The sequence below is a fragment of the Pipistrellus hanaki genome, assembly GCF_964339955.1.
Source record: "Pipistrellus hanaki genome assembly, chromosome: 15".
Lineage (NCBI taxonomy): Eukaryota > Metazoa > Chordata > Mammalia > Chiroptera > Vespertilionidae > Pipistrellus > Pipistrellus hanaki.
Genome location: NC_140517.1, coordinates 2,333,496 through 2,359,872, shown reverse-complemented (window position 1 = coordinate 2,359,872; position 26,377 = coordinate 2,333,496). Strand labels below are relative to the sequence as shown.

Below are 26,377 nucleotides of genomic sequence, written 5' to 3'. Positions count from 1 at the left end.
GGCCCTGGGTGTGTGTGGGTGACCCCCGTCACTCAGGCCTTTAATAAACCCGTGCCCTCCCACAGGACAGCCTCGAAGACGGGCACTGCCGGCGCCCAGGAGGCCAATGGCTGTGCATGTCAGTCCCCCAGGAACGTCATTCAGAAATGGACGCTCGGTGACAAAACCCAGACCCCGCAGAAACCGCCCCGGGAAGCGGGCACTTCCCCGGCCGCTTCAGCAGCGAGAACGCCGAGGGGCCGGGCAGGCAGTCCACACGCTTCAACAGCCGACGGGAGGTCATCTCTCGGCGCCAAGCCATCTTCCTCCGGGAACCGCCAGCACAGAGGACAGCGAAGCAGGGCTGGTCCGCACAGAAGACACATTTATTTACAGCCCGCCGGCCGAGAGGAGTCCGGACGGCACAGGGGGTGCTGTGCCTCCCACAGGGCCACATGATCACCGCGCGGGACTCGGTTCAGCTTTAACAACTTCATTGGGCTTCTTAGAAAACTGGCGGCACATACGTCTGGAGCAAACGCTGCTGTTACAGACGTGTGGCCGAGCGGCGGTCTGAGGGCTCTCCGGCCCCTCTCGCCGGCCCGGCCGGCGGCGGACGCGGCGGCTACTTGTACAGGCTCATGGTGGGGCTCTGGTACATGACCATGTAGGCGTCGCACAGCAGCCGGCGCGCGCAGCCCTGGATCCGCCGCGCGTCCAGCGCGTGTAGCTCCTCGGGCGCCATCTGCAGGTACTCCCGCACCTCGGGGCACGGCGTCACCTGCGGGATGTTGAAGCCGTTCTGGCCGCCTGCGGACGGGAAGAGAGTGCCAGGGTCAAGTTCTCCCCCGAGGCTGCCGCCCGCACGCCACCTCCCCCTGCAGCCCGGGAAGGGGACTGATGGCACTTCTGATTCCGTAAGTTCAAGCCCCTTTGCTCTCAGCACTGTTTCCAGGAGCGAACAGAACCGATGAGGACACAGCTGAGCAGAGTCCCCCCGTCTCACCCCCTGTGCTGAGTGGGGGGTAACGATAGTGAAGGAAGCCCCTCGGCCTGACAGGAGCTCGGGGCCTGCCGTCAGGGGCGACCTTCACCTGCGGGCAGCCCAGCATCGCTCTGAGCAGCCTGGCCGAGGGCAGCCCCAGCCTGACCCTCTCCGCTGTCCCTGGGCTTCCCTCACACACGCTGTCCCCGCACACGCTGTCCCCGCACACACTGTCCCCGCGGACACGGCCCCCGGGGGCGAAGGGGCGGTTACCATCCTGGTCGGCCATGCTGTCACCGCTGTCCCTGGGCCTCCCCCCGCACACGCTGTCCCCGCACACGCTGTCCCCGCACACACTGTCCCGCACACACGCTGTCCCCGGGGGCGGAGGGCGGTTACCGTCCCGGTCAGCCATGCTGTCACCGCTGTCCCTGGCCCCCCCCCCCCCCCCCCGCACACACTGTCCCCCGCACACACGCTGTCCCCCGGGGGCGGAGGGCGGTTACCGTCCCGGTCGGCCATGCTGTCACCGCTGTCCCTGGGCCTCCCCCCGCACACGCTGTCCCCGCACACACTGTCCCCCGCACACACTGTCCCCCGGGGGCGGGGGGCGGTTACCGTCCCGGTCGGCCATGCTGTCGAAGAAGAGCCAGGCGGAGTCGTCGCGGCCGTACTTGACGAAGGCCACGTAGTGGCTGGTCTCGATGCAGAGCACGGCGAACAGCTCCATCTTCTGGCAGGGCACGCAGCCGTGCCGCCAGTCCCAGTCCGGCAGGTCCTTGGGCAGCGACACCGGGTTGTACTTGTGGGTCAGCCTCTTGGGGTGCAGGTGGACCTGAGCGGAGCGGGCAGAGCCAGGCTCAGGGGTGCCGGGAGGGACTCTCCTCGCCCTGACTCCTCCGGGCCGCAGCCCAGGCCTCCGGAGCGGGAACCAGGCTGCCTGGCCGTGAGCTCGGGTGTCCTTCCGGCCCGGCCCCCGGGAGTGCAGCCCGGGGGGGCGGGGGGCAGAGGGGGGGCTCACCTGGGTGTTGCAGGCCTTGCAGAACTGCTTGATGGTCCCGGCGGCGATGTCGGGGTCCTCGTAGCACTCGCGGCACTCGTACATGGCCAGCCCTCCGCAGATGCGGCACTGCCGGGGGGCTGGGCGGGACGGGGAGGGCCTTTAATGCACTCTTCCGCGGAAACGATTAAAAACTTAAGCTCCGAAAAGGACAGCGGGCTCTCCCTCCCACCCCCTTACGCTTTAAACTGGATTTCCGTGGATTCGGGATGACTTCAAAAAACGTCTGAATTTCTAAATTAACATATTCTAGGTGCTCCCCCATCGAGGGTGTGCAGAAGGCCTTTCGATGACGCAGACGGGACAGGGGAAGCTGAAAGCATCTCGTTCCAGTGAGCGAGACGCCACTGTCGGCACATGCGCTTCCTCTACCCTCCCCGTCACGTTCACACACTCCCGTGTTCACGGCTCCTCGCCCCGGGCCTGTGTGTGTGTGTGTGTGTGTGTGTGTATGTGTGTGTGTGGTGTGCGCTTATAGCTCCTCTTATACAGAACATGGACTTAACGTTCCATCATCACTTTCGTACTGCGGGTCTCTGAACACAGGACAGACACACCGGAACCCACTTAACAACTCGCCCTTGTTAGCACACAGACGGCTTCTGACTTCCCAGTCAGGCACCATGAGCCCGTGCGTGTGTGCAGCACGTATTGGCCTTCCTGGTGACGTTCTCAGAACGGATTCTGGCCGCGCACTCCCGGCTCCGCGGACACAGACGCCCGCGGAGGGCCTGCCTCCCGCCCGCTCCCAGCGAAGCAGAGCCCCGGACTCCGAGGAACCAGCAGAGCAGACGGAGCTCCTACTTACTGTCCTCCAGTAAATCCGTGATGTTCAGTTCCAGAGAAGGGAAGATCTTCTTAAATAGTTTAAAGTCCTTCCCAAACCGAGGCATCTGAATGATCAGGCATGATGGGGCCTGAAGAAAAGGTAAGTATTCTAGAATCAAAAAACTTTCCCTGTGAGCCCGGCCTGCGTGGCTCAGTGGCTGAGTGTCTACCTTTGAACCAGGAGGTCAGGGTTTGATTCCCGGTCAGAACTTCCATATAAAACACAAGCAACGACCACTAACCTCTGCGAATTTCAGGTTGCTGTTGATAAAAGACCATTCTAATAGCTGCTGAATTGTAGGAACTCCAACTTTCTCATTTTTTTCCATAAAAATTTGATAGAAGTAACAATCTTGTACTTTCTGACCTGCAGACCTAAAAGGAAACATGCAGAAAACCCCCCAGAGTTTACCTGTGAGACACTCACACCACAACGTGAAGTGGTTCCAACAGTGTCTGAGGACAGAAAACTACACATTTGATGGTGCAACTTCTGACGTCAGACCAACAGGGCAAAGGCCATCTATATATATAAAAGACTAATATGCAAAGTATCCCCTCGGAGTTCGATCCCTCACTACAATGTGTGCTGACCACCAGGGGGCAGCACGGAATGAAGGAAGGCCCCAGCTAGCAGCCACAGCTGAGAAAGGGAGGCCCCGGGGGGCAGCAGCCGGCCGCTGGAAGGCCCCGATCGGCCCTGATCGCCGGCCAGGCCCAGGTACCCTAACCGTGCCCAATTCTGGGCACTGGGCCTCTAGTAATTTAGATAAAATAACTACACGCCTTCCTCCCCAGCCACCCATCACTCCAGGTCTTGGGTTTCTGTTTCCATTCACTTTGTCCCTGAGTTCATAAGTTAGTTCTGGAGAGAAGACGGTGGTGGAGATCAATGGACCTGTGGGAACGGAGCCCGGGGAGAGCTAACACACGGATGTGACGTAACCCCCGAGGAGCCTCGTCGGCAGCCGATGGCAGAGGGGACGAGGAGCCTCTTTTCCCAGCGCGTCTATAAAAATGTAAACGTTACCTTATTTTTAACAATGGCTCCACCCTCAAAATATGGTGAAACAAGATGTTCAAGAATTCTTCAGGATCTAGGAGAAAATAAAAAATCAAGTAAGTCCCGGCCAAACCTTTAAATCATTCTATTTTTTTTTTTATAAATAATATATCTATACTGAATTCAGTTTCATAATCAATCGTATTTCAATTAAAAGCATGGTTCTCATGTCTTCCTAACTAAAAATATAAAGGATATGATAAAATATCAAGTTCTAATTTTGTTATGATGTCACTGCATTTGAAAAGGTATAATCATTCACACATGATAAAATAATTTTAATTTCAATCATCTGTGGGCTAGTCCCGTGAGATCAGACGGTCACCTTTCTCTTCAGAGGTAAACCCTGACGCAGCCCCAACTTTCTCCAGTATCTTCCTCAGCTTCATGATCTTCGTGGCACACACATATCCGTATCTGTGTTAGAAAAAATATGAGTTAGTACTGGCATTTACATTCAATTCACATAACATTTTATAATCACAAATTCCTTATATAACTTCAGCATGTCATAAATCAACAGCTAGACAACTGTTTTGAAAAATATAATTATAGGCTTCTTTTTTTTTTTCCTTTTTATTGATTTACAGGGGTGAGGTTTGAAAAATTAAGAGTCTGGAATCAGAATTATCCCACACACTATTATACCCTAAAAATAACTATCATATACAAGGAAAAATACTTTGATTTTATGATGACTGGTTAATGCCATTTGCTTAAGAAATCAAAGCTATCTTATTGAACAAAGTATATAACTTTGAGAGAAAGAGAGAGTCCCTTTAGTGTTAAAGAATGAGCCAGCCGCCAGGAGGCAGGGAAGAGGTGGTGCTAAGACATGACAGTCTGACATGTGCACTCAAACCGGCCATCGCCATCAGGACACTTTGCTCGTGTCTGTCTGAGCACAGGGTACACCCCACCCCGTCCACCGCGACCCATTCTTATTCCAGCGGCTTCAGAAGAGACGCGAGAGGCCGCTCAGAACGGGCTGATCTTTGTTTAGATTTTTTATGCTCGGTGCTAGGTGCTCAATGTATGCTGGCTGCGGAGATGAAGAATGCATGACACTCACTCCCCTACCAGGAAAGCTTCCCTTTGCTCGCAGATCAAATGTGGCTTAAGAAGCCCGACTGTATCACGTGGACGAAGAGGGACAGTGACTGCCGGGCTGGGAGCAGCTCCCGGAGAAGAGAACCTGCAGCCCGGTCCACCCCGGGCCCATGGCTCCGTGACACGCATTGTGCACTATCCCTCCACCGGATTAAAAATCCAATGAGTAGGGGCAGTACCAGGACCAAAGGTTAGAACCACCATGGAAACTCCACCAAGAAAATAATCCCACCCGTGTCTTGTTACATAAAAGCCAGGCGTAAATGAATTGTTTTACCAAGAAACAGCAACCAGGACACCCGCTCAGGCGGCGGCCGCGGTCTCTACTCACATCCGCAGCGGGTTGACGACCTCGGTCCGCAGCAGCTCCTGCGTCTCGCTGTAGTACTCCACGTCGTCCTTGTCCTTGGGTCTCAGCAGCACCGTGTCCAGGACGGAGCTGAACGCAAACAAGCTGCAAACAGAGAGAGAGAGAGAGAGAGTGCTCATGCGGTAAGCCCGCCATCTTCCTGAGAAGCGCGGAGTGAGAGGAAGGGGGAGGACAAGCCGCACGCCTGGGGAACACCCCGAGCAGAAATCCCTGTTTGTATGAATGCGGGGTCCGAGCCCCGCTGAGATTCCCACCGGGGCCTGGGGCTCAGTCACCGGGCCTGGAGATCCGGCCGGTGGGGAGCCTCGTTTCTTTGAGCCTCAGTCTTTGAGGGAGGAAAGGAGGCCTGCCTTTCATTATGTACCATCTAAACTAGGGGTGTCGAACTCAATCAGAGAAGGGGCCAAAATCTAAAATCCAGCCTAAATCGCGGGCCGAATGGTTTACTGAACAGTCATAAACGGACAATGTCATAAACTGACAGCGGAGTGCAGTGATGACAGCGCGGTGCGGGCCACATTGCAAGGCCTGGCGGGCTGGATTTGGCCCGCAGGCCTTGTGTTTGACACATGTGAAACTGTCTGCACTCCTCAGTTAATTCTTTGGGAATTAAACCCAAAATTTAACTCCTCCCGGGTGAGTGTTCAACTTACCAGAATAAGGTCGAGTCCAAGTAACAGGAGTTGTAATGGCCCTGGATGCCTTTCTTCTTCCCGATCATTATCTCCAAACCTTCCTTCTCCATCTTCGGGGGAGTATTTTCCTCCACTACTTCGCTCAGGTAGCCTCCGAAGGCTGAGAAGGAAAGTAAAGGTGGAAACAGTAAATCTTTAAACTGTGACAACAGGCATCCCTGTGTACGTCTCCACTTAAATATTTTTTTGTGCCCTAGCGGGTGTGGCTCAGTGGATAGAGCGTCAGCCTGCGGACTGAAGGGTTCCAGGTTCGATTCCGGTCAAGGGCACATGCCCGGGTTGCGGCCTTGGTCCCCAGTAGGGGGTGTGCAGGAGGCAGCCAATCAAGGATCAATGATTCTCTCTCATCATTGATGTTTCTCTCTCTCTCTTTCTCTCTGAAATCAATAAAAAAAAAAAAAAATTTAATTTTTTTTGCCTTTTGAGGCAATATTTGTTTCAGCTCCGGCTGAGGGGAGGGGAGGCTGGGTTAACTGTTCCTCGCTCGGCGTGTAGGAAAGGCTCCTGTGTATCTCCAGCCTCACCTCCCCACAGCTCAGACAGCACTCAGGACACGAGTCATTCATGTGAAAGGCACCTGCCTGTCAGGTATCTTGTTCCCCAAATACCTTCTTCTCCTCGGAAGCTGTGTCCTTTTCCAGTTGGGAAAGACAACGAAAACCCCAAAGTGCTAGTTCAGCTGCCTGAGAAACGTCTTCCTGGAGGTTCCTCCGAGGCCGGCCTGGCCCTGGACCGCTCCCCACCATCACCGGGAGGGGGCACGGGGCCACCACCGCCACCGGGGACGCGCCCGCCCTGCGGGGGGCAAGCTGCGCCGCTGCCTGTGGGAGCGGACCGCGTGCCCGCTGCCTGCGTGTCCGGCGCTGACGGCCAACGTGCCCGGCGCTGACGGACAGCGTGCCCGCTGCCTGTGTGCCCGCTGCCTGCGTGCCCGGCGCTGTCGGACAGCGTGCCCGCTGCCTGTGTGCCCGCTGCCTGCGTGCCCGGCGCTGACGGACAGCGTGCCCGCTGCCTGTGTGCCCGCTGCCTGCGTGCCCGGCGCTGACGGACAGCGTGCCCGGCGCTGACGGACAGTGTGCCCGCTGCCTGCGTGCCCGGCGCTGCTGACAGCACTGCCCACTGACGCCAGGAAGAGGCTGAACGAAGTCGTGCCCCAAACGCGCACACCTACCTCCTGCGCTGCTGAAAACTAGTCTGTCACCCGCAGGACGACAAAACTCATCCCACCAGGTTCACTTAAGTCTCACACACGTGTTCCCTTTCTTAAACGCCCCCGCTTAGGATGACTGTTGCTTCCTCACACCCAGGTAGCACTCTGGCAGCGTTAAAGGCCCGATGAAGGCTGGCGGGACACACGTCTGTCACGGCCCTCACGTCTGCCACAGCCCCACCCCCTCCTGCTCCGGGCTGAGGGCACTGCGGGGCAGGTAGGCAGGCCAGGTACCTAGGGAGTTGCAGCGCTCGATCTGGTTGGACACCGGCTGCAGGGACGCGAACCGGGAGTCGGGCCGGCAGCTCTTGAGCTTGACGAAGAGCGCCTTCTTGAGGGCGCAGGTGAAGTAGCGGGTGCCCCGGAAGGTGCCGTCGGTGCAGCCGGTGCACTCGTCCTCCTGGGAAGAGACGCCAGGGTCACTCTGCCTGCGCCGAGGCCCGTGCGCCTGCACCTGCTCTGCCCCCGCCCTGGGGGGACCCTGGGAAGGGCTGGCTGGTCACATGTCGGTCCACGGCTCACGTCTAAGAAATTCCCCCCTTAACCCGGCACGAAGCCCCCCTGGGTCCCCTCGGAGTCCGTGCTGGACCCTTCCCTGGCTGACTGACCTCCCCGCATCTTTTCCAAAAACACTGAAACTGTGTGTGTGCTTTAGGGGGGGAGGAGAGCTGTTCATTTGACCACCACCACCCCCAAAAGCAGCATGGAGGAGCACGCCGACAGCTAACACAGAGCCTGTCTAATAAAAGCTATCCCTGCTCCATCCGGTTCTCCTCTCCCGGTTATGAAATGTCAAACAACGCACTGTCCTAACCGCCAAAGGGAAACCTCTCCTGGCAATGACCCCAAAGATTCCTTAGCATGGGGTTCACCTCACAGCCAGGGGGCGATGTTAGCGCTGACTGGGGAGGGGGGGGCGGGGAGGAACACGGAAGCTGATGGGGCGGTTCCCTCGCCGCCTTCACAATGAGCCTGAGCATAAATCCCATGTCCATCCGGCCGCGGATGGGCTGTCCCTTAGGGGCAGGCGACCAGAGCCCACTGGGGGCGGGGGAAGCCAGGCGACTAGGGAAAAACTGTTCCGACAGAGACAGCCTGTCCCCGAGCCCGGGCAGAGGGGTGGTTACCAGCTCCAGCCCAGCGAGGACCTCGCTGAGGCCCGGCGGCTGCCCGATCCAGCGGATCACCCCGTAGAAGGGCGGGTTCTCCTTGACCTCGGCCAGCGAGCCCACCTCCAGGCCGTGGGCGCTGCTGGGGGCGGCGGCCCCGGGCGGGCTGTCGGGCGCGGCGCTCAGCTCGCCCGCCACGGACTGCACCGACAGCGAGAGCGGGCTGTGGCCGATGGCGCCGTTGGCGCTGGGCAGCTTGGTCAGGCTGAAGGGCAGGGAGTGGAACCGGCTCTCGCCGGACAGCGAGTTCATGGACGGGGGCTGCAGCGGGGGCGACGCCTGGCCCAGCTCCGGGGACAGCTCGGTGAGCGACTTGGCGGAGTCCTCGGCCACTGCGGAGAGCGGGCTCCGTCAGCGGGGCACCCCGCAGACGGCCGCCCCGCCGCCCCCTGCCCTGCTGCCCCGCCGCCCCCTGCCCTGCTGCCCCGCCGCCCCCTGCCCTGCTGCCCCGCCGCCCCCTGCCCTGCTGCCCCGCTGCCCCCTTGCCCTGCTGCCCCGCCGCCCTGCTGATGCCCACACACCTGGCCCCACGCCCGCCGCTCCCTGGTGGGCTGTGACCGCACCGCAGACCCCCTGTCTCCTCAGCACCCAGAGAGATGACACCTCCCAGCCATTAGCTCCTCAAGGCTCCGCCTTCACCGGCACCCCATCCACTCTCCGTAGGCGACATATTCATGGGACTGTGATCACCACATGCATGCAGGCAGCCTACAGACTCATTTCCCTAGCTTTTCCCTCTCCTCTGAGCCCCAGATCTGTATCTCCAGCTGCCTACGTGGCCAATCACCCCCGCCCCCGGCCCCGCCCCGCAGGTCAGCGCCGTTTCTCCCCGCTGAGTTAAGGCGATCGCCTACCTTCATCCATGTGCCACGAGTTTTTGGACTTGAGTTGCGGCTGTGAGTCCACAGAAGAGCCGTTTAAGGTGTAAAATAACTCAGATCTGGTCCTGCTTCCCGGGTCTGAGGTAGAGCCTGGGGAGCGAGAGAAGCTGCTTTACACACAGAGGCCAGGCGGTAAGGCCGCGCTCCGGTGATGAGCCAGACCGGCCCCGGGGCTAACGCTCACACAGCCCGTCCGTGCCGCCACACCGGGCTCCACCGGTGCCGTCTGCTCCTGAGCCTAAAGATTCTTCCAACCGCCGAGACCGGTTTGGCTCAATGGATAGAGCGTCGGCTTGGGGACTGAAGGGACCCGGGTTCGATTCCGGTCAAGGGCATGTACCTTGGTTTCAGGCATATTCCCATTGGGGGGTGTGCAGGAGGCAGCTGATCGATGACTCTCTCTCATCAATGTTTCTAGCTTTCTATCTCTCTCCCTTCCTCTCTGTACAAAATCAATAAAATATATTTAAAAAAAAAAAAGATTCTTCCAACCAAGACTCAACGCAGGAGGGGAAACGAGTAAGTTTAGAGAAAACCATATAAGTTTTTAAACAAACTGCTTTTATAAAATGTTGGGGGTTTTTTTTCATTCATTTCACGGACTACGAGATGCCCAGTTCACTAACTTCGTGTAAGTGGGGGCCTTCCTTTCCCGGCTGTGGGCACCGGCTGCCCCCTGGCACCGACCACGCACTTGGGCTGTTGGTGCAAGTGAGGGCAGCATGCTGGAGGTGCCCTCCCGAGACTCCAGGTGAACACAAAGACCCGCCCTCACCCACACGTTCTGTCTGATTCTCCGAGTCCCGGGGGCCCACGGGAGGTGAGCTATTTCTCAAGCGCAATTTCCTTTCCAGTGAGCCAACACAGTTTTGTTCCCCAGGTGACCGAGGAGAAGACATTCCTCCCCTAATCCACTTCGGAGCTAGCCGGAGTTCCTGCAGCTTTTTAAAGGAGCTCCTCAGCTTACATAACCACCATCCATACATCTATGAAATACGTGGCAGCTGCCAGAGAGAGCTAAGAACCCCGCATCTATTTTGGGGGAGGTTCTGGAGGAGAGAGAGAAATGTGTGCTTAGCAGTTTGGAATTCCATGTGTGCATATCTCGTTAGCAAAACCCTCATAATTAACCTCTAGTGTACCGTATCCTGTGTCACTTCTTATCCATGCACAGGGTGGGGCAGACACAGGCTCACAGTTGTTCATACGACAAACTATACCATAATTAATCAATGACGATAGAATGAGAATAAATTCTGCGTTTCAAGTACTTACAGCTATAAAACTACGTTAGCCCACCCTGAAGGATCTGTTTGTCTAGCTGCGCCCCTCAACAATGGACACATGTCAGGAGCGGGGAGTCCCACAAGCCCGCTGACACGGACCAGCAAGACACAGGTCCTCAGCGGACACGCTTCTCCAACCACAAGGGGTTGGAGCAGGACTGGATCAACATCATCCATAAAAAGTTTCAGGGTCCTGCCGAAGCCGGTTTGGCTCAGTGGTAGAGCGTCGGTCTGCGGACTGAAAGGTCCCAGGTTCGATTCCGGTCAAGGGCATGTACATTAGTTGCGGGCACATCCCCAGTAGGGGGTGTGCAAGAGGCAGCTGGTCGATGCTTCTCTCTCATCGATGTTTCTAACTCTCTATCCCTCTCTCTTCCTCTCTGTAAAAAATCAATAAAATATATATATATATTTTAAATCAATAAAATATGTATTTTTTTTTAAAGTTTCAGGGAACGACTGACCCCGGCTGTCCCGTTATAACGCGCCCTGCGCGCCGGCCGTCCTACCTATCACCTTTGGTTTGCTGTGGCCGGAGGAGCCTTTGTCCCCCATGCCTCTGGACGCGAAGGCCAGCTTGGGAGGCCTCCGCTCCTGGGTCACGCTATCTGAAACAGAAAACACGGTCTTTAAAGGCGCCAGCACATCCTCACAGGAGAGAAACAACTAGCAAATAATGACATACAACAACAATCTCTTCCAGCAACAGAGCGGTATTTGCACAGCAGTTATTCAAATGATTAAGGGCCATCAGAAGTATCGGGATCAATGCTGTATCCCGAAGCGGAATATCTACATGATAATACACCCCAAACACAACTCAGCCAACTGCTCTAACTTCTCTAGAAGATGGACCACCTTCATCCCTCCGCGCCCGGCCTGGCACTGCCCTCCCCTCGCCTCGCTTCCCCCTCCCCGCCCGCACGTCCTCTGCCCTGTGTGTCACTGGGAAGGAAAGCTCGTGTGGCAGCTTCACGTCTTGCTTCGCACCAGACCTCCCCTCCTCCCAGAAGCCCGAGCGCGGGCCTACTGCGTCTGAATGAACGCATGGCCTCTTACAAAACTGCCTTCTAAACGTAAGCGTGTATCCCGACATGAAGAAGTACTTTGGTTTATCAGCTCACAAATTTTGTTCTTCCCGTAAACAGGCTTCACAAGGTCAACTACAAGTTCCTGGGTACGGTCTGACCACATATGAATGCACCCCGAGCTCCCACAGGAGCAGAGGGATCGCTAGAAAGCCAATGACAGGGAAGTAGGAACCGATTTCACAGAAATCAGGATCACAGCACGTCGCAGAGTATAGCCGGGTGCAGCTCACGTCAACGCCTCCGACTAAGCCACCGTCCTCTCGCCGGAAAGCTAGAGTCGAGCGGAGAAAGCACTGCCTGACGCCCCACACAAGCATCTAATACTTGTCAGCCCGCGGGAGAGGAGAGGACAGACCGTGCCGGCGAGAGGGACTCGCAGGACCGCCCGGCACCGGCCCCCGAGGTTTACAGGAGAAGAAGCCAGGCCTGGGGTGGCCGGCGGGACCTCGCAGGGCCCCCCGTGTCAGAATGGGCAGGGGTGGACAAACCGGGAGCAAACAGACCGCCTCGTTCACTTGTCATCCTTGTTCCAGTAAAATTTAGCTTTCATGGAACTAGACACAAAATACGTCTCCATGGAAACGGAACCTTGGTGGAAACGGAAACCAGTGAGGCGGAGAAGTGTATGTGCCCTGGCTGGTCCTCACAGCCCAGGGGACACACCGGAGGGGTGAGGCGGCCATGGAGCGGGGCTTTCGGATCTGACAGGTCTGGACTCGACCCCCGTCCATCGTGGTCCCCCTGGGCCTGATCTAACCCCCCATTTTTTTTTTATCAACAAAATGGGGATAATTCAGACCTACCTTGTAAGTCTGTCAAGAATGCAAAGGAGTGTAAGTCGTCTGATTTGGGGGATCACACACTTGTGGCTACCGCACGCAGGCAGAGCTCAGTCAGATGCCCGCCACACACACACTCACACACAGAATGGACAGCGAGGAAAGCGAATGGCACCCGCACTCACATATCCTTGGAAAGAAAACTCAGTCAGCCTTGTTTTGATGTGGGGTAAGAAAGGCTAGGCCAGTGGTCGGCAAACTCATCCGTCCACAGAGCCAAATATCAGCAGGACAACGACTGACATGTCTTCGGAGAGCCACGTTTTTTAAACTTCAGCTTCTTCTAACGCCACTTCTTCCGCACAGACTCGCCCAGGCCGTGGCATTTTATGGGAGAGCCGCACTCAAGGGGCCAGAGAGCCGCATGTGGCTCGAGAGCCGCAGTTTGCCGACCACGGGGCTAGGCTATGGAATAGCAATTCCAGTTCCATAAAAGCTCCGAAAATGCCCCTGGAGCTTACAGGCGCGTCCGCACCGGGAAGGACGCCCCCCACGCCGCCCGCTGCCCCGGCGCGGACACGCACCTCGGAGGATGTCGTTGATGTGCAGGAGCAGCGTGCTCTCCACGCTGGCGAAGCTGCAGAGCGGCACGCCGTCGAACCTGCCGTCCCAGTTGCCGATGGGGTTGTCCTAGGAATGAAGTGACAGGATCGGCCTCCGAGCCCCCAACAAACGCCGCGGTCAAAGTCTGCACGCTCCGTAAACAGAACCCCCCGCCTCTCGCACTGCAGCGGGGGCAGCCAGAGAACGACGCTGAGCTCCGTGTGCACACACACTGATGTCCCCGCAGACGGGAGGAACTGAAGACGGTGCGTGTGCCAGAACTGCCTTTCCAGGAGCGCCTGGAGGGGGTTGGAGGGATGCTCGCACAGCCCGCCGGGGCACAGCCACGGGGGGGGGGGGGGGGGGAGAGGCGAGGGGGGGCTGGGGGCGGTAGGAGGGTCTCCTCTGGGCAGCCTGCCTCAGTGGGCCAGGCGATGCCCAGACTGCCAGCTAAGGAGGGCAAAGCTTTTGCCAGGTGTGAGGTCCAAATGACCGGAAGCAAAGGGAGACTAACCCAATGACCAGCAGCCCTCTTTGTCCAGCCTCCCTCACCCACTCACCGTCTTTCCTCTAAATTAATGCTGAGTATTTAAAGGATAATGGTTTGGCCTGGCTGGTGTCGCCCAGTGGTTGAGTGTCGACCCACAAACCAAGAGGTCACGGGGTCGGTTTCCGGTTCAGGGCACCTGTAGGGGTTCCAGGTGCAATCCCCAGTAGAGGGCGTGCAGGAGGCAGGTGATCAAGGATTCTTTCTCATCATGGATGCTTCTCTCTCTATCTATCTCTCCGCTCCCTTCCTCTCTCTCTCAAATCAATAAAAACATATATTCCAAAGAGAAGAATGGTTTGAAGGCGGACTTCACTGTAGCTCTCCTGAGGGACCCACAGGTTTGACTCTGGCTCTAACTCGGTTCATGTGAAATATCCACTAAATGCTTGTCTAACTGAGGGCTACGGAGGAGAATTTACTAGACTTTCCCAGCACAGGACCAGAGAAACTCAGGCTGGAACATTTGTACCTGCCAACAAGCACACCTGAGCAGAGGGGTGATCCTGCAAACGTGGTGGGCACAGGCCGTGTCTCACATCCGCCCCGGCGCATGCCAGTGTGTCATACTTGCGTATGGATTTCTTCCCTTATACCTAACAAACCCTTGTCCCTATCTTCAATCCACGATACAAATGTCCCCAGCCTTTCCTCCTCCTCCGCTGAATCCCACAGGCCTCATTCAAAGCACTGACTGGGAATGTGCCATCGCTAATAGATATGAGTGCAGGGGAGCATTAAAAATGAGTGAAACAAACAAACAAAAAAAACAAATGATTCACTGGATGATCTGTATGATTCACTTCTATGAGGAACCTCGAACCGGCAAATTCCCAGCGACAGGAAGTAGAACGGGGGTTACCAAGGGAACGCCGGCGGAGGGGAGGGAGCCTGGGGAGTCAGGGTTTGAGGGGCACAGAGCTCCAGTTTGGGAAGGTGAGAAAGTTCTGGGGATGGGTGGGGCGGTGGGTACACAACGGTGTGAATGGACTTCCGGCCACTGACCTGGACACACAAAAACAATTAAGGCTGTAAGTATGTCCTGTGCATTTTCTCAGATAAGTTTTGTTTAATTTTTTGAGCGAGTTTATCCTAAGAAAATGCTGTATTGGTCTCCTCCTCTGGAACAAGAGCTAGTCCTCCAGGCAGGTGCCTCCACCGGTGACTTTCCTGCTGCCATGGAAACCACATCAGCCAATCACATGTTGCAAAATATTAAAAATAAAGAGAAACAGAACCCTTCCCCCCTGCAAAAAACACCTTTTCAAAAGAAAGGAAAATAAGGTACTATGGAATATGTTTTGGTGTGTTTTTCTGTCTGCTGTCAGCTATCATACAGCAGATTTAAAGACAGGAAACGTCACTTGTTTAGTCACCTGATGAAAAGAGGAGATGCAATTCTTTGTGAGTCTCCCGTCCCATCGCAATCCCCTTTACCAAAGACCCCCTAGAACCTGCTCTTCAAATGACTCCAAGTCAGACCGTTTGACACATCCGAAGCATTGACTCGGTCCCTACGTTGGTCACAGAGCTAACGGCGGCACATCCAGGGAGATGATGTAACCCAAAGCGTCTTACCATGTCCACGCCAACGAAGTAGCCCAGGCTCTCCTTCCCCGGCAGAGTGCCGCAGAAGATGACGGTGCCGGACTCCAGGCTCTCGCCGATCTTCAGAGACACCCGCGAGTTGATTTCCAGCGGCGGCAGCTCGGCCTGCGCGGCGTCGGGGCCCGCGTAGTCGCTCTCCAGGCCGTTGTCACCCTCGTCGATCTCCAGCTTGTCCAGCGCCACAAACACGCCGCAGTCCTCCTCGCACTGGAAGAGCTGCTTCCCCTGGTACACGCCGTCCGTGAAGCCCTGGCCGCGGCCTTCTTCCTGGTTTTTCAGGTTTTTTTTTTTTAAGGGGAAAAAGATAGATCAATAGACAGACAGACAGACAGATAGACAAAGACAACCGGTAAGAAAAAAATACCCACGCTGGGATTTCAGGAAAATCACTGAACATTTTCTAAATGACACACAGAAGGAATGGAATTATTAGCGGCTGCTTTTGGATGTAGGATGTTTTTTTAAAAAAATAAGGAAGAAGCTGAAACCGGTTTGGCTCAGTGGTAGTGCGTCGGTCTGCGGACTGAAAGGTCCCGGATTCAATTCCGGTCAAGGGCATATACGTTGGTTGCGGGCACATCCCCGGTGGGGCATGTGTAGGAGGCGGCTGATCGATGTTTCTCTCTCATCGATGTTTCTGGCTCTCTATCTCTCTCCCTTCCTCTCTGTAAAAAATCAATAAAATATTTTTTTAAAAAAATAAGGAAGAAGCTGTATCTGATGCTTAAATAAAATTACTTCATCATTTAAAATTGTAATTCTACTACGAGAGGGCTAAATTGAATTCTACATCGTCATCTGAACAATAATTCTGTCGCAGAAGGAAAATTTGACTTTAAATAATGGTGACGCAAGCTGTGTTTATTGAGCACATGCTATGTGCCAGCCGTGGGCTACGTCCTGAATCGATGTGTCACTAAAACCCCACACGTCAGGTGCTATTTGACAGGAGAGGAAGCCGACTTAGAGAAGAAAGTTGGGTAAGTGACCTGGTAGCCCAGCTAGGAACCGGCCGAGCTGGGATTCAGATCTCCAATGGTTTCACCCGCACTGCTATAGACCATTATATCAAGAAGCAAACAAGGCCTGAAGTTCTATTTGCATGACTGTCAGACTGAACCGGACATGTGAGTTCTCAAGAATTAATATTCATTTTGAAAACCTGTCACGAGTTCTTGGTTCTCTTTTCAGCAGAAATAAGTTCCCAGATGACTTTCCCATAACTAACAGGAACAACCATCAGCAGGCTTAAGTTGCCACGACGTATTAAGAAAAAAAAAATCTTTTCTCCAAATTCCATCACTTACTGACACACAGTAAGAAAAACTGAGCAAGCTGCAGAGGATAACGCCACAAGATAACTAACCACTTTCTGATGTGATTAAGTCGTGTACAATCAGTAGAGCTCCTTTTGAACACAGACAATATTAAAATTTCTGCCTGGCTGGTGTGGCTCAGTGGTTGAGCGTCAACCCATGAACTAGGAGGTCCCAGTTCGATCCCCTGGTCAGGACACATGCCCAGGGTTCCAGGCTCCATCCCCAGGAGGGGGCGTGCAGGAGACAGCAGATCCATGATTCTCTCTCATCATTGATGTTTCTCTCTCTCTCCCTCTCCCTTCCTCTCTGAAATCAATAACAACACATATTTTTTTTAAGAATTCTAAGACATGCAAGTCTTCAATAACTGCATGATATGCTTGTACCTCTTCCTACAGGAGGAAGTTGTTAAAGCTTCCAACCATCAGTCCTGGCATCACCTCAGTTTATCACCAGGGAGTCAATTCTCAGGATTATGAACAGTAAAAATTCTGGAAAACCTCTGGGCAGATATTTGGTATTTAAAGGGGAAAATGCACACGTGCGCGCGCACACACACACACACACAGCCCACTAACGTGGTCTCTGGCGCTCACCAGTAACTCCACCCCGAAGAAGATGCCGGACACAGTCCTCTCCGCCAGCAGGGGGCCTCGGAAGCGCACCACCCCGGGGAACTTCTCCTCGCCGGGCCGCAGCTGCACCCGCACGGGGCTGCCCACGTCCAGGTGCAGGCCCCTGCTCAGCCGGGCCTTGTTGTCCAGCAGGCTGAGCCGCTCCTCGCAGCTGGTGATGGCCAGCAGCAGCTCCGTGAACTTCTCGCTGATCTCCAGCGCGTCCTTCTCGTCCACGAGCAGCACGGCGTGCGGCTGCTCCAGGAGCTTCAGGCCGAGCTGGCTCTTCTTGCCCTTGGCCGCCGGCCCGCGGGCGTGCCCCAGGGCGCGGTCCTGGACGTACTGCCCGATGGCGCCCTTGGGCACCTTCAGGAGCTTCTGGGTCTGCTTGTCGGTCACCGCGTACTCCTGGAGCAGCAGGTAGAAGATGCGCTCCTCCCAGTAGGGCGGCGCCGCCTTCTCTTGGCTCCACAGGCCCGAACTCATGGTGGCAGGAACTCCGGAAGGTTAGCGCGGGGAACGGGGAGCTGCGGTGTCGGTGGCGGATCGGCAAACCGTAAACTGGCTGGCCGTCCCCGAGCGTGGCCTGAGCGCCGGGGTGTCCATGCTGCAGAGCGGCGGGAATGCGGTGCCTGGGGGGCACGCAGGCCGAAGATCTTCACTCCGCATCCGCTGGAATCAAGGTCACACGGGCTTTAGACCTCACTGGCCAGGAAAACACGCTCAGAGAGATACTTCCCGCCATGGCTAACGAGGTTAGAGACACAGTGTTTGTATGTGCTGCAGTTTCACATATTTAACTAAAGAGATCCAATGGTAAAGTATCTTCAAAGACAACATAATAACGTTTGTTTTCAAGGCACTGAAGTTCATAAAATCAAAGTCTAAGTAAAAGATAACCCTATACGCATATCCCGACATTTCTAAACTTTAAAAAGTAGCACTTTTAATAGAAACTGCCTAATTTAAACGGCTAACCTGCTCTATTTGGACAGAAATAATATAAATCAAATAAGCTCTTATTTCTGTATGCATACCCAGTTTATGTAAAAAGCTATCCATCATAACGATTATGTTCAACATCTTTTCTCAATTAAAGAATCATAAAATCACATTCTGAACCACAATTCTCTTATCTATGTGCCATGTTTTGATAATGGAACATTTTGTCTCTGTTTCATTTCCTTAGCTTGTACATTAGATAGGCAAATGTTAATCATATTAACCATAGCTATCATTTACTTTCTCACAATCAAAATTATCAGATACAGTAACTCTGGTTATATTAAAGGTATCTGAAAAAAATCAGTTCTGAGACATCAAAACTTAGACTATGTACCAAGGAAATATAGCCATATAGTATCAAATATAAATGTTTTTATACCACAATTTTAACTATGTATACTAGAAAGGAATACACAAAGGATGATTTTCAGTTTCCAATTTTCATTTAAAATGTTCCAAGTATACTAATCTTTTAAAATTAAAATAGCCTACTCAACTCTGATTGATGATTAAAAACTATACAATTTCATTCATTCAAATGAGGACTTTAATCCATTATTTTAATGAATCATCTTACTGCAAACAATGGTTCCTAACTATTCTCTGTCACATGAATGGGACTCTGGTTTTTATTCCATCTCCCCCTCCCGGACAGGTATCCATGTCCATTCTCCAGATGACAGGGGCCGGTGACAGCACTATCATATTCACCACTCTGCTCTTGGAATGAAAACACACACACTCCTAATACTAAAGAACCAAATGCTAAATGTCATCCCTTAATGATGAAGGGATCTGGCAAATCCACACAGAACCGCACTGCTTTTAGAATGCGCTGTAGGATAAGGAGGCGTCTATAACGGTAACTATTCAAAAGCCTGTGCTGCCACAAGCCAGACAGCGCTGAGCTGTGTGCCAGCACACGTGAGGGCGGGCGGGCAGGGCCAGCATCGGCTGCTGCTCTCCCTCCCCGTGCTTTGTCACCGTGCATTTGTCTTCGTTCCACTTGAGGGCACTGTTTGCTTAGCCGGATCGAGCCCATTTATATCCACCCCTTACATAAGACACCTGTGGACACCGGATCCCGGCACCAAACAAACAAAACCCCGTGGGGCGACCCGAACAGCCTGAGCCTCCATTCGCCATTCGCCGCTGTCTCTATCAAGCACCAGCATGAAGGGTTTATTATTTCTGACTACAATTCTTTCTAAATTTCTCAACAAGGAAATGGCACTATTTTTCTTGTGCCTCGAATGATCCATCTGAGCAGAAAGGGTGATCTGAGCCTCTCAGAGGGGAGAGGGCGCCCCCTGAGCCTGGGCCAGCCCCTGCAGACGGCGGGCACAGGTGCCCCCTGCCATCGGCCACCTCCCGTGGCTTCCTGCAGCGTGCGGGCCTCCTTCCGCGGCCTGCTGCTCTCCAACCTCCCGCTTCCAGTCCCTTCTAGAAGCCAGGCGACGGGACATTGACACCGCCCAGGACTGGCTGCTCCTGGGGGCTGGGATGGTGAAACAGTGGCCTCTGAAATGCCAGTGCTTCTTTTGTTCTCGGTAACACGCATCCAAATACTTCTGCCCCCAACCCCACCACCCGCACAAAATTTTTTTAAGCATGGCAATTCTATTTTGAAAAGCAATGTTTTAATTTCTAAAAAGTATACCTTCAAAATAGTAAAATTAAGGACTTCTTGAGTCTTAATACTTATTAGATGCCAACAACACCTTCTCTATGGGTTCCCTGGCTTAACAGTTCATGTCCCAATTCAAACTAAAACCGTCAGTGCCCATGAGCTATTACCAGGACTAAACTAAATTACTGGGTGAATGCCTTAGGGTGCTCTATTTTAAATGAATTTTATTATAAAGTGTTTGCTACAAGCATTTAAGACTGGTAAAACTGGACATAATGCTCTGGTTTATAAAAAGGTGGAGGACAATTTAACAACAGTTACCCAGAACCTTCTTTCTAGCTCGCATTTGCATTACTGCGTGTCAGCTGAGGCTCCATCACAGGATAAGCTATAAAATATTTAAGCAGCATTCTCCACAACCACAAAGGATGTGGTCTCTCTTCTTTCAGAGAGAACAGGTGAGGAACGACCATATTAAAAATGGATTCTCCTCACTGCCACAGGTCATCAGAGAAAGATGAATGGGTAAGTTCAGAGCTGCAGGCTAGGGTTACCCAGGCTGGTGCACCTCCTGGTCTTGACCATCTCAGGACGATGGCATTCCTGCACAAGCCTGTCCATAAGGAGGTTTCCTAGCTCCTTGGAAAGGATGGGATGCCTCTGGTACATGCAGAACAGCCATTAAGTCTTAAGAAACCCAAGCAGGAAGCACTGACTCCAGATTATGTGGGAAAGATTGAGATCATCTTGTCAATGAGTTCTTTCTCACGGAAGGAGGTCTGTCCAGTTAGTACTTTTAGGCACTCAGCACCGTGCTGGACCCTGATAGGATGGCCACCTTCATGTGCGTTCTCTTATGCCTTTCAGGTCTCGTTGCTTAAAAACTGCCTGTAATAGCACACTCCGCTTTGAGTGTTAATATACCACAGGTGATTCATCGAAATACCATCGCACTTACTTCAGGCTGGAAAACTGAGTGATTGCGAAAAGCCTGATGATTATTATAGGTACTAAATGCAGATGACAAAAGAACTGGAATGCAAAATGTACTTAAGCTCAAAACCGGATTGAACAGAAGGCCTTGCTTTTGACAACATTCGAGATGAGCAACAGTTCAAGGTCACAAAGATTGGAAACTCTATCTGGTTATCTGAGCTTGCTGATAAGTGTGAATCCTGAGTGAAGGAGAATTTAATTCGATTAAAACAAAGTCATTAAACTAAGATGAGGGTTGGGAGACACAAATATTTACCAGTCTCCTATGAATGAAAAAAAAAAAAAGAAAAAAAGGCGATCAAGAAGTCTTACCCACTAATATTACAGGTCAGAAGCACTGAGTTCTAGAAGATAATCCCTAATGCAACTGAACAGCATTAGCGACAAAGCACTGGCAGTGGTTAACTTTCCAGAACGCACTGCGTCACTTTGATTCTCAGGTTATCAGGTTATAATTGTTCCGAGAACTTCACTAACGGAAGTTCAGAGACAGGTCTCTGAAACCACAGGAGGCCCTCTAAACGGGAACAAAAATGGCCACGCTGACACACTGCCCCCGACACACACGGCAGAGGGGCGGTCAGCGTGAAGACCGAAGAAAGAAGACCATGGGCTTTTCCCAAAGGCTTCTGGAGAGCTACAATAATTACCATTTTGAGAAAGAATATCTCTCATTAAAACAAGTGGTTATATTCCCAAATAGCGAGAGAATGGAAATACAGAGATTTGATGATGAGAAAACAGTCAGCTTTAGTCTTCCTCTTGAGTTAACTCATGACCCAAGCAGGCAAGTGCTCAATCCCTAAAGCAAATGGGATTTACAGGGTTTAAAAACAAAACAAAACACCCGGTTCTCCCACCTATAAGTTCATGGCAGACAAGCAAGGCCTCCTGCTGTCGCACTAGAGCGAGCATGTCAAACTCAAAGGCTAGCGCGGGCCCAACAACTGCGGCTGCGGCCTGAGGGCCAGGAGTTTGCCATGCCGGCACGGCACTCGAGTGCACTTCCGCGCTGTGACTTCCCAGGTCCTTCACGTTTGTATTTCTGGTCCCCTAACCCGGGCCTGACAATAAGGCAGGCCCTGAGGGCATGCGAAATGAATGAATGAGGGAGAGGGAGAGGGGGAGGGGGAGGGGGAGGGGGGAGGGGGAGGGGAGAGGAGGGGGGAGGGGAAGGGGAGGGGGAGGGGGAGGGGGAAGGGGGAATCCGAAAACCACTTGTTTGGGTTCATTTGAAACTTGTTTCCTAGGTTCTCACGCTGTAACGATGGAAAAGACCTCAGCAGATTTCACTCGGAGTGTGACAGTCGGGAACAAAACATGAACAGTCTGACGAGTAAGATAATTACTCCTTTCTCTCGTCTTTCATGGAAGGCTTCCTCGAGTCAAACAAAATCACAACCCTGGCACGGCGCAGCCACTGCTGCTGCTGAGCGTCTGGTGTTTTAGACACAGGGCCCTGGCCCTAACCGCTCTCCCCTGGGCCCGCCCAAAGCAGGCTGCTTCCCGAGAACTCCGTAAAAACCTGTCGCCGAACATCACAGAACGTTCTGGGTGTGACCGCCATCCGCAGTACATGCTCTGCCACAAGGACTCCAGCAGGCCATTTTCTCCTGATACAATGCTAGTTCGAATCCGCCCACTGCCCGGCGGGAAACTGGCAGCTGCATTCGTAGGGCATTCAGTCTACTTGGGACATGGGGGGGGTGGACGGGAAAACCAGAACTTGAAGGAACACCCTCTCTCAAGGCCTGGCTTTTTCTCCTGGAGCCCAAGCCCACCAAAGGGGCAAATTTAGGAAGATCCCTATTAGCCCGAATTGGAAAGCAAGGTGTGTGGGGGGGGAAAGCGGGGGGGGGGGGGGGGGGGGAGATACGCCTCAGCCAGGTTTCTGGGGGGCTGCAAGGCTTGGTGGCTGGAAGATGACAAAGGCTCTAAAACACGGGCTGGGAGAGAAAAGATGCCAAGGGCGTGAACAGCAGGGCAGCTGACCCAGCGGAGGACCCACCTCAGCAGAGGGTTAAAAACTTACAGCCAAGCCCTAACCGGTGTGGCTCAGTGGATAGAGCGTCGGCCTGGGGACTGAAGGGTCCCAGGTTCCATTCCGGTCAGGGGCATGTACCTTGGTTTCGGGCACATCCCCAGTAGGGGGTGTGCAGGAGACAGCTGATCCATGTTTCTCTCTCATTGATATTTCTGACTCTCTATCCCTCTCCCTTCCTCTCTGTAAAAAACAAACAAACAAAAAATCAACAAAATATATTTTAAAAAATAAAATAAAATTCTACATTTATGACTTCTAGATCTTTGAAATAAAATACAGGAAAGAAAAAAAAAAAAAAACCACGACAGCCCAGACAAGCCCCAGGAAGGAAAGGGAAAGCGTACCGGGTTCAGCAGGGCGCACCTGTCATGGGAAGGAGTCCGGGCCGGGGAGAAGCCATCCTCTCCCTGGAAACGCGGAAACTGAAAGAAAAAGCAGAACACGCCATGAGCCAGGCCTGAGCCCCGGCTGCTCCTCCTGGACCGGAAGCCACAGACGCCCCGACACCGAGGGCCCCGTAAACGATGCGAGAGACGCCACCCCACCGAGGGGAGAGGTCCCGGCCTGGCGCTCCCGAGGCCAACCCGTGCCTCAGTTTCCCCGTTTGTAAACCCGAGGTGGGAGCGGGAGAGGGATCCCTGCGCTGCTGCCCCCACTCCACGGCCTGTCATCTCCCGGGGTCCCACCCCCGGGAGCCCCCTCGGGAAGGCCCGGGGCGTGGGGGGAAGCCCCTGGCCGGGGCAGCCGGGCTGACGTCAGCGGTCTCGGGGTCCCGCGGGCCTGCCGGGCTCCGGGTCCGGGCAGCTAACGGGCCGGCGCCCAGGGCCCGGCGGTCACGGCCGCGGCCACGGCCGGAGGCGTCCGGGGGCCGGGGAGGGGCGCCCGAGGGGCCCGGGCTGCCCACCGCTCGCTCGTTCCCCCGCCCCCTCGCTCACTCACCTCGGGCGGCGGCGGAGCGGCGTCCTCCCCGCCCCGCCTCGCTCGCTCACGTTCCGCCCCGGCCCCTGCGCCCGGCGCCCACTGCCCGGGTATTTACCTCCGACGCCCGGGCCCGCGCAGCCGAGCCTGCTACCTGGGCCCGCCCCCACCTGCCCCGCCCCCGAGGCCCTGGAGGGGGAGAGAGGGAGCGGGGTGGAGGGTGCAGCAGCCGCGCTGGCCAATCACAGCCAGAGTTCCGTTCTTGCGCGCGCCCTGATTGGGCCTCCCGGTGACAGCGCTTCCACCAATGGTTGCAGAGCCCCGGAGGGACTTTCCGCTCTGTCAAGCTAGGTGGAGCCAAAGGGAGAGCAGAGGGGAGGGGCGGGGCCGCGGAGGAGGAGGAGGGCGGGGATTGGGCGGAAGACTCTGTGTTCCGCGTCACCATTGGCTGACACCCGAGCGGGGGCGGGGCGCCGTGCTTCCCCCCCCCCTGGCTCCACCTCCCATGCTCGGGTTCTGGCAGGAGGCTGAGCTGTCAAAACACTTGCAGACTTGAGCTTGGGGCTTCGGGCAGGGAGCAGCAGTCCAGAGGAGGGCTGGGGATAGCGTTTCAGGATTCCGGCGGAGGGAAAGCAGAGCTTTGGCATCAAACCTAAGTGTGACTCCCTTTGTGATTTCAATGAGGAGACGCGTGGCACGGGGAACTCCCAACCACGCTGAGCCTCAATGTCCGCGTCTGTAAAGTGGGGGTAATCCTATCACCTGTCTTGCAAGGATTGCTGTGAAATGCCGCCTGTGCAGCTCCTGACGCCCGGGAAGGCGATCAGTCATGTCAGATCTCTTCCTGGGACCTCCGCTGTCTCTGAGCCTGGGCAGCCACCCATCCCGGGTTGGAGGTACTGAAGACGGGATGTCCACGCACGCGCCGCCTCACGCAGCTCCGCGCCCTCTGGCCGCCAGCCAAGGACTCGGGGTGTAGTTAAGGATCTCTCAATTACAAGGGAGGCTTGTGATTCCCAAAAGTGCCCAACATATTTAAGGAAGTGCTTTTTATAATCAGCCCCAGAGCCTTGCAGCATGCTTTTGCTGCACTGGATAGTCCTGTTAATTAATTCCTTCTCCTTTGACATTCTGAGTACCAATTATAGGAGAAGGTGATTAACGGTGAGGAAGGAAGAGGGGTGTGTGTGTGTGTGTGTGTGTGTGTGTATTTAATCATGAGAGGGGAAATTTCCCCTGTGAAAAGTGATATCTCGGAAGATCTAAGGGACTTAAACCAATGAGTACACAAAAGAAGTCACACGAGTGATTGCTAACAGTCCCAGTCCACAGGCCACCCGTGTCCCTTGTCTTAAGCACCGAAAATGGAATGGACATCTTTTGAAGACCTAGGCCTCAATCCACGCTCATGCCTCCCGAATCCATCCTTATCCTGTTTCCCAAGCTTCAGGACCACACTGCATAGACAGCAATGACATGGGAAGCCACAGTCCCGGCTTGCAGTGTGGTCTTAGGCGTCACCACGCCCCTTGCAGATCCAGGTTCTCCCGGAGGAGTCAGAGGTCACGGTCTGGCTGTCTACGAGAGACATTCTGCTGGGCCCGGCCGGTGTGGCCCAGTGGCTGAGCATCAACCTATGAAGCAGGAGGTTGCAGTTCGATTCCCATCAGGGCACTTGCCTGGGTTTGGGGCTCGATCCTCAATTGGGGATGTGCAGGAGGCAGGCCATCCATGATTCTCCTCATTAATGTTTCTCTCTCTCTCTCTCTCTCACTTCCTCTCTGACATCAATAAATATTTTTTTAAAAAGAAGAAGAAGAAAAATTCTGCCTGAAGACCTTTGTTGCCTGACCCACACAGTGAGGGCAGAGAGGCCGTGGAGTGGGGGAGAAAGATACTCAGTCCCTTTAGACAGGGCCCACACTCCCCCTTCTCCCTTTGCCGCACTCCTCACCCCTCCCTGCTGCTCCTCCGGCACACTCCTGTCATTTACACTGGTGACTGGCTCTGAGGCACTTGAGTTTGCCACCCCTGGACCAGGGCACCTCGGCGTCCGCAGTGATGGTGGTGGTCGGTGCCACCGCTAAGCTTCCTTCCCACCACAGGGTCAGTCCTCCAGTCCCACGTTCCCTGAACCACAGGGTGTCAGGCCTTGGCTCCAGCCGGGAGAGAGTCTTCCCAGCCAGGCCTGATAACGGGCTTATCTCAGTCACCATCTCCTCCCCACTGGGCACGGCTGCCTGGAACTCGGGGCTGCAAACATGTCTGAACCGGTGTCCCGCGCCCGGGGAACGGTGAGGCCCGCCAGGGGAGGCGGGGCAGGGCATCCTGGGGCTGTCCTGGGCAGCCCCCGCCAAGCCAGCCTCTCCTTTCCCCGAGGGGAGATCCGGGTCGGAGCGTGGGAAAGACGCTGTCCCCATCGCCCGGGAGAGGAGCCGGGAACCTGCTTCTCCGGATCGCAAGCCAGGCTCTCTGGGCCTCTGTGCGCAGGAATCCTGCAAGTGACCTGCCGTCTTCCCTGCCTTCCAAACCCTCCTTGGTCTGAGGCCCAGCCAACGGCCGCCGTCTTCGGAGGCTCCTACCACTG

The 26,377-nt window shown here is 54.7% G+C and overlaps 1 protein-coding gene across 4 annotated transcripts; it reads right to left on the bottom strand.

Moving 5' to 3' along the window:
- Window positions 1–344: 344 nt before the first annotated feature.
- On the bottom strand, window positions 345–23,972 carry CYLD (CYLD lysine 63 deubiquitinase). Of its 4 annotated transcripts, none has more exons than XM_084905476.1 (18): window positions 23,808–23,972; window positions 23,217–23,294; window positions 17,180–17,869; window positions 15,235–15,531; window positions 13,091–13,196; window positions 11,146–11,244; window positions 9,324–9,440; window positions 8,428–8,801; window positions 7,535–7,700; window positions 6,049–6,190; window positions 5,357–5,479; window positions 4,241–4,332; window positions 3,883–3,949; window positions 3,095–3,227; window positions 2,833–2,941; window positions 1,986–2,104; window positions 1,583–1,799; window positions 345–789 (listed from the first exon to the last, which is right to left on the bottom strand). In XM_084905476.1, the coding sequence occupies exons 3-18, from the start codon at window positions 17,681–17,683 to the stop codon at window positions 605–607; spliced, it is 2,850 nt and encodes a 949-aa protein (XP_084761602.1). In that variant the 5' UTR covers window positions 17,684–17,869; window positions 23,217–23,294; window positions 23,808–23,972; the 3' UTR covers window positions 345–604. The 4 variants fall into 4 exon arrangements, with proteins under 4 accessions (XP_084761602.1, XP_084761603.1, XP_084761600.1 ...); XM_084905477.1 differs by having other exon boundaries at window positions 23,236–23,294; XM_084905474.1 differs by having other exon boundaries at window positions 23,812–23,972.
- Window positions 23,973–26,377: the final 2,405 nt, after the last annotated feature.

Bases quoted from the DNA above. Each gene is read 5' to 3' on its own strand.
- CYLD (XM_084905476.1), bottom strand. From the start codon at position 17,683: ATGAGTTCGGGCCTGTGGAGCCAAGAGAAGGCGGCGCCGCCCTACTGG. The intron at 15,532-17,179 runs GTGAGCGCCAGA...CTGAAAAACCAG, and splicing joins TCTTCGGGGTGGAGTTACTG to GAAGAAGGCCGCGGCCAGGG. The intron at 11,245-13,090 runs GTGCGTGTCCGC...TTTCTGTTTCAG, and splicing joins CATCAACGACATCCTCCGAG to ATAGCGTGACCCAGGAGCGG.